Genomic DNA, 6796 nt, shown 5'->3' with positions numbered 1-6796 from the left:
TATATATATTTCTGTATATATTATTTACCTCGTAAATGGATATGAAGCAATGCGCGACCAGGAATGCGAATATCCCTGCGAGAGAGATTGGTATCCAAGGATGATGAAGCCCATCCATCTTCTACGAAAGGAAATTAAAATATTTAGTAAGAATAGAATATTTTTTATATGATTAATTTATCTAACCTGCATCATATAAACCCCTGCCACAACTGTAAGGGTGACGACGAAGACTTTACCCAGAAATAGGACAAAATCACCGACACTATTAATCGCCGCTACTCGCAAAATGTTACTGGACAAAGCTTGAAACGCTTTCCTTCCACCTGTGCAAAAGTTGCATCCGTATATGGCTGAAAAGAGCAACATATTTTTTATTATTTTTTATATTGATAAAAATGTATAAATATTTTATGAATTTTATTATTCTGCAATTATACCATTATACGTAAGAATGGAAAAAGACTTTCTATTGAAAGGGCTTAAATTTCTAACTAATAATCGGTGATAAAATATGTCGTGGTTACCTGTTTCAATGTATGCATTCCTAGTGAGAAATTTTAGAGCGCATTCGAAGCACCAGAAACAACATTGACAGCACCATAGTATTCCTTGCACGAAAGCGTTGTCGTAACGTTTCAGATGGTTTTGAACGAAGGAAATTATAGCTCTGATCAGTCGAACAACACCGATTATCAAAGCTCCGAAAGCAACGGTACCCATGTGATATCTTACAAGATATCCGAAGCCTTTAGCTACCGGTAAAGAAAGACGTCTTTTGTCCCTGTTAAATCACAATTTTTGATTAATTTTCTCTGTGTAGAAGATATATGATATTGTAGGAATTACAGTACAATTTTGATAAATTAAACATCTTAAATAAAAAAAAAGCAGATATAAAAGAAGATATTAATAAAGAATGTAGTATAATAATATTGCATAAAAGAAATTTAATAAAATATATATGAGCTACCAAGGGAGAGAGAAAATTCTAAGCACGATTAAAATTGACACAAAAAATATTTATGTGATTATCGGAAAAACAATTTAATATTGTAAGCGAAAAATTTTGTATTTTTTTATATGTAATTGCAAATAATGGATCTTTTATTATATCATTTGATCCACTTTATTTTTTGCTTTTCAAAGCATCTCACCTTGTAAAAAACCATCGAGCAACGGCGCAAGCGACGACCATGTGCTGACAGCCCATGTAAAATTCATAGGCCACAAAAAATAGGAACAGATTGTACCATCTCGTCGCCTAAATTAATTTCATTTATTAGAAAGATATAGCTTTTTATCATTAGTCCCGGGATAAGAACTGACAAAGCAAATAATACGCTCACGTACAATGATTAATGCATCCTTCTTAAAATGCACGTGATTCTTGCGATTCGTGTACATATCACCGGCGCTCTCGATCCATAGCATGCAGTAGATCCACGCCACCATCGTGAATCCGATGAACAGATACGTCTGAAAATAAACGAGAATAAATTACATTTGCGAGAATTCGATTTGCTGACATGAAACGGCGATATGAGACACTGATGTAATCATTGATAATAATTGAACGGAGATATATATATATATACTCACATAAATTGGCTGAAACAGCAACGCTGGCATCGCGCACACGGCTTTACCGGCCTCCCGGAAAAGCTGCATGACCAGCTCGATTCTCTTTCTCATCACCAGAATCACTAGAAGTACGATGACCTACAAATATAGGTGTATATGTACATGCATGTTTATGTCAATGCGTGTGCGCGCGCGCGTGTGCAGAATGTTCACAAAGTTTGCATGCTATGTTACAGCACTTCTCTTACAGTAACGATCGACATTATAATAGAATAGATGAAATAAGGCTGCAGACTAGAATCCTCGGGGTCAATCTTTTTGTCGTCTAGGAGCTTCTTTTCCTGATACCATGCCCACCTATACATAAAAAGGATTAAACTTGTCGTAATTGTATTAGTTGATTGCAATAATTAGATTTTCTATTTGCATAAAAATCTTTAAATTAAAAGATTTAATGTGTGATTTTGATTTATCGCGTGAATTTAATCTTCGGTTTGAAGTAATTCCTTTTACCAGAGATACGTTGTGCCACCGATGCAAGCCAAAACTGCACCAATCAATACAATATAGATGACGTATTGTACCATATAGCGGAATGCCACCAGGATACCGAGAGAAAGTGCTAAAAAATTGTCGATTGTAATCAATCATTCAAAATTTTTCCATTTTATATCACTCGAAAGCAATATAAGAATTCATTCCCGAAATTTAATTCGCAAAAATTATATCCTCGATGGAATAAAAAAGTTATATTGTTTACGCGGAAGAAAATATTGAATCAAAATTTTTCAGATTTTTATTACACTATGTAAATTGCTTGGATTTTTGGAATATTTTCCAATTCAATAAAACATTCGATTAGATTGGAAACTTTAAATAATATAATTCTAAAATAACAATATATATTGTATTTTTATATACGTACCCAAAGCTATAAGTAAAAGATAAACTAATTCGCGCCATGCAATTCCCAGATCAGTGACTGCGTTCTGAAATAATGATATAATTTATTTTTATTTGTTTTGGTTAGTTAAGTACCATTAAATGTTACTTACTAATTATTTTACTCATTTAAACTAATTGATATAAAAACTAATCTATTTATTCTAAAATTTGAAATATAATTTGAAATAGCATTATATATAAGAGCAGTTAATTTTTAAGAAAAAATTGGATTAATTTAGATAAGCTTTATTTAAATATGATGTGATTACCATAAAATGTTTAAATCAAAATAGGCTATTTTTTCTCTCTCTCTCTCTCAAACTACTTTAAAATAAAGTTTAATAATTGTTCGGTTTCACGAGCTTAACAGATTACTTATTTCGTGGAATAAATACATTTTCTCTCATTTTTCAGTCAATAGTGTGAAAAGAAAGAAATGTATCGATTTTTGATATAAGAAAAAAGGAGATATAAATTATGAGAAATATATTCCGCGCGAGAAAGTAGAATAAACTATTTATTATTAATGAAACCGCATATAGAAATATGATTTAAAAATACATAAGAGACGTTAACGAGAAATACAAAATCAAATTTGTGCATGTTCCTTTAAAGCTCAGGATCGGATTTCAGCAGAATAAAGAGTTGGCGCTTTTTATCCAACTACAGTGGCAATCGTGGAAAATTTTCTCATTCACTTACATTGTAAAAACTATCCAACCGAAGAGTCCTGACTATCGAGTTGATGGTGTCAGTCACCTTCTTGTGCAGGCAACGGTTCACGAATAACGTTCTGCGAGATTGAAACGAAACTTTATATCGAAAAGAAATAAAACGATCAAATTTACCAACGTACTTGATACGTGATATATCTTGCATTCTGCGATTAATAATCACTCTGATTACCGCGAAACGTGCAATTAATTTCATACGATACTAACTTTGGTTCTTCTGGCGTTGATTCGCACTTTGCCACGCATGTGCGTTTCTTCACTCCTGTCGAGTCGATGTCAATTTCAAGATACCTAAATAAACGCGAGATATAAGTTATTAACGAAGACAATAATTTGTATGATTTTTGTATATCATAATAAATAAATTGCCAAATCATCGTGACTATATGTTTAGGATAAATTATATATCAAGGCATTTTAATTTGTTTGCTAATTTTACGCTGCATATTTTTTTTTGTGCTTAAATGGCCTTACTAAAAACCTGATCCTAGAGATCTTGTTTAATTAATTAATTAATTAACTAGTTATTTGTTTATAATTAATTAAGAAAATATATTATCTCAGATTTTTTATAATTTTTAACTTTATTATGCATGAACGAATTAAGGAAATCTCATTGGAATAAAAAAAAAGTTTCAAGAACTCACCGTTTTTGGGTGAAATCACCGCCTTTACCAGGAAATTTTGGATCGGGTGAATTTACGCGGCCGCAGACATTTCCCTCATCATTGTATCCGTTTATCACGCGGTAAATATCACCCTTCTTCGCTACGTTCGTCATCATGAAGGCCTGTGTACGCGAATCACGGAATGATATTTAGCAAATGTATATCCTTATGATGCAAGGAAGAAAAATTGTATCACTTACGAAACCACCCGCGAGAATAAGTAGGACGATTAGAGCCAGAATGTCGGTACATGATCGATCCTTTACGAAGATCCTATCTGAATAACTTGTTGGCGAACCTTGACTCTCAGGTGTCTGTAGAAAAGTGTAAGAAACATAATTTAAAATAACTATACAATCATGAAGAAATTTTACTGTGTGTGTGTATATATATAAAGACATTAGAATTAATCAAAACGTACGCACGTATCAACTCAGTATTATAGAGACAAATGATATTAATTAGTTTAATGAATAAGTTTATTTATTATGAGAATTAATTTAGAAAGTTCAATTTGCGTGGATAAGAAACTTTACGTTTGAATAATATACATAACACAATTATTGTTTATGTCGCGAAAAAGATATGACACATTTTACTTTACGTTTGAATGATATACATAACACAATTATTGTTTATGTCGCGAAAAAAATATGACACCTTTATAAATGTATATCTGAATAATATTTAATATGAGAGAGGAAATATTTACCGTGGGTTCCACCTTGGATGAAGGCTCATCCGTACAGCCGCAACAACCCATTTCTAGACTTGCCGGGTCCACTGACTGTTCCAAACAGCTGTGCTCTTCCTCCTTCTGATCAAACTTTGACAAGCTTATCGTTTCCGATGCGCCAGCTTCAAAAAGACAAAAATCGGAGATATAATTATCAATTTAGTATTGTGACGGCGTTTATAAAATCCTCGACGATGGCCAACATCGCGTAATAAGCTTGCAACACGTGCTAAATACAAATATAAATAGTAGTACGCGAGGTAATCTTTTTTAAGTGCAATATTCGTTTTATTGGTTCCGATGTATATTAAAATATCCCAAATCCGATTAAAATAACGATATCCTCTTAAATTTGCGTTGGAAACCTGTTGAGGCAAAAATATCCGATATACTGACCTCTCAGAATTCCACTAAAAATTTGATAGAAATTTTCATTGAATTTAATTCTTCGTGATTGAAGAATCAATTTTGAATGCGCGGTTTAGCTTGTATGTGTACGACACGTAGAAATGTACGATAATTATGCAACTGCGATTCGATGACGATTGCCATCTCTTTCCGGAAGGCGTTCTTTAAAAGAAACCTGGGTCACGCTGATATCGATCGATTAATAATCGCCTGGAAAATTGCATGCTTGGATATTGTTGTCGCAACGCTGATCAGAAACATACATCAACCATGGTAACATAGACGAAACATAATTACAGTCGTTCAGAAAGATAAAACTTCGAGAAATTATATAAAATATTAAAAATATATATCTATAAACTTGTGGAAAATGGATAGATAGTCTGGCTAATTAGTTCTTATCAAAATGTGTATTAAAATGATACAAATAATTATTATATATAAACAAAAAATGTTTATGACGTTTATAGTATAATAAACTACACTTTTTATTATTCCAAACTAAATAAATAATATTAATAATAATAATAATATTTTATGACAATCGTTGTATGTGATATCTTTTTGCAGATCGTAAATCTGTTAGTTATCTACGTCGTGAGATATGTATTGTATAAAGAAGACGCGTATATATATTTATTTGGTTGAGAATAGCTTTTACACGAACACTGTGACGTAGAATTTATAACAAAATTACTGAAGATATACTATGGAAAAGTCACACAAAATATATATATTGAGTGCAGTAGGTTAATGTTACTTTCGTGTTTCAGTAAGAAAGAAACACGAGAAAAGTTTTATCAGGCTTATACGTGTACAAAAGCGTAAGAGAGCCTGAGTCACGCGGTATGGTGTTGAGTGACAATCATGGATATGGTTTATTGCTCGTTTGAAGACATTACAATTACGTCATTAGTTCCCATTTTCGCTAATCTTATACACCGACGTATTTCAAATAAAATCACATGTTTTCGACATGTCACGTCACAATATCTTTAACAAAATGCGAATGTTAGTTTTATATCAATTTATTTCTACACAAAAAATCCGTAAAACGTTAATTTTTTTTTTTTCTATTTTATACTACTTTTGCATAAAAAGTATCCCTTAAGGTTGCATGAAAAGTTAATCCTTCATTGAATTTGTAATGATTATCGGAACGCTATCAAATAAAAATCGACGCAACCGCGAATGAATTAAACTTTAACGTGTCTGGCTCGCGATATAATCAAATTGTTCCTCCACATGTGCGCACCGTGTCGCAAGGAATATTCATTAGATATTAGATCATAGATGCAAGACGGATTAACGCTTTCCCGACCCGGTCGATATCACTCGGTATCGAGTGAGACGCATGAACATTGTCAGCAATTTCGCTCGTTTGTTTAGAATTATTTATCTGGAGCTAGCTATGATAACGCTTAATCACGAGCAATATCACGTTTTTCATACGATATAAATAATCAGCGGTTGGTTACCATTATAGTAAATGATAGGTTCAAATAATATATGTAATAAGAACTGTATATATATTATTTTTAATTATTTTAAATATATTTTGACTTTCTTTTTCTCTCTCTCTCTCTCTTTGTTAAAAGTGTCATGTATATCGGATAATCGATTTTAGAACTACGTATATATGTGTATATAGCGTAATAACTCGTAGCTTGATTTTTCTGGAATGGTTTTTTTTTTTTTTAAATGGGTCGTTTATCGTGCCA

At 32.1% G+C, this 6796-nt stretch overlaps 1 protein-coding gene across 6 annotated transcripts in view; it reads right to left on the bottom strand.

Moving 5' to 3' along the window:
* The window catches only part of LOC115240820 (choline transporter-like protein 1), a 30677-nt gene that overhangs the window by 2409 nt on the left and 21472 nt on the right, over positions 1-6796 (bottom strand). For all 6 annotated transcript variants that reach the window (XM_029816197.1, XM_029816198.1, XM_029816196.1 and 3 more), the window contains exons 2-15: positions 4644-4789; positions 4132-4245; positions 3911-4053; positions 3471-3554; positions 3232-3322; positions 2510-2573; positions 2098-2206; positions 1833-1941; positions 1603-1722; positions 1354-1479; positions 1158-1264; positions 528-784; positions 187-353; positions 29-121 (exon numbers count right to left, since the gene is read on the bottom strand). In XM_029816197.1, the coding sequence (XP_029672057.1) occupies positions 29-121; positions 187-353; positions 528-784; positions 1158-1264; positions 1354-1479; positions 1603-1722; positions 1833-1941; positions 2098-2206; positions 2510-2573; positions 3232-3322; positions 3471-3554; positions 3911-4053; positions 4132-4245; positions 4644-4789 (1730 nt within the window). The remainder of the gene's footprint in view (positions 1-28; positions 122-186; positions 354-527; positions 785-1157; positions 1265-1353; positions 1480-1602; positions 1723-1832; positions 1942-2097; positions 2207-2509; positions 2574-3231; positions 3323-3470; positions 3555-3910; positions 4054-4131; positions 4246-4643; positions 4790-6796) is intronic.

Source organism: Formica exsecta, unplaced genomic scaffold (genome assembly GCF_003651465.1).
Source record: "Formica exsecta isolate Colony F162 unplaced genomic scaffold, ASM365146v1 scaffold451, whole genome shotgun sequence".
Lineage (NCBI taxonomy): Eukaryota > Metazoa > Arthropoda > Insecta > Hymenoptera > Formicidae > Formica > Formica exsecta.
Note: the sequence above shows the minus strand (reverse complement) of the source record. Positions and strands in the feature narration are given on the sequence as shown.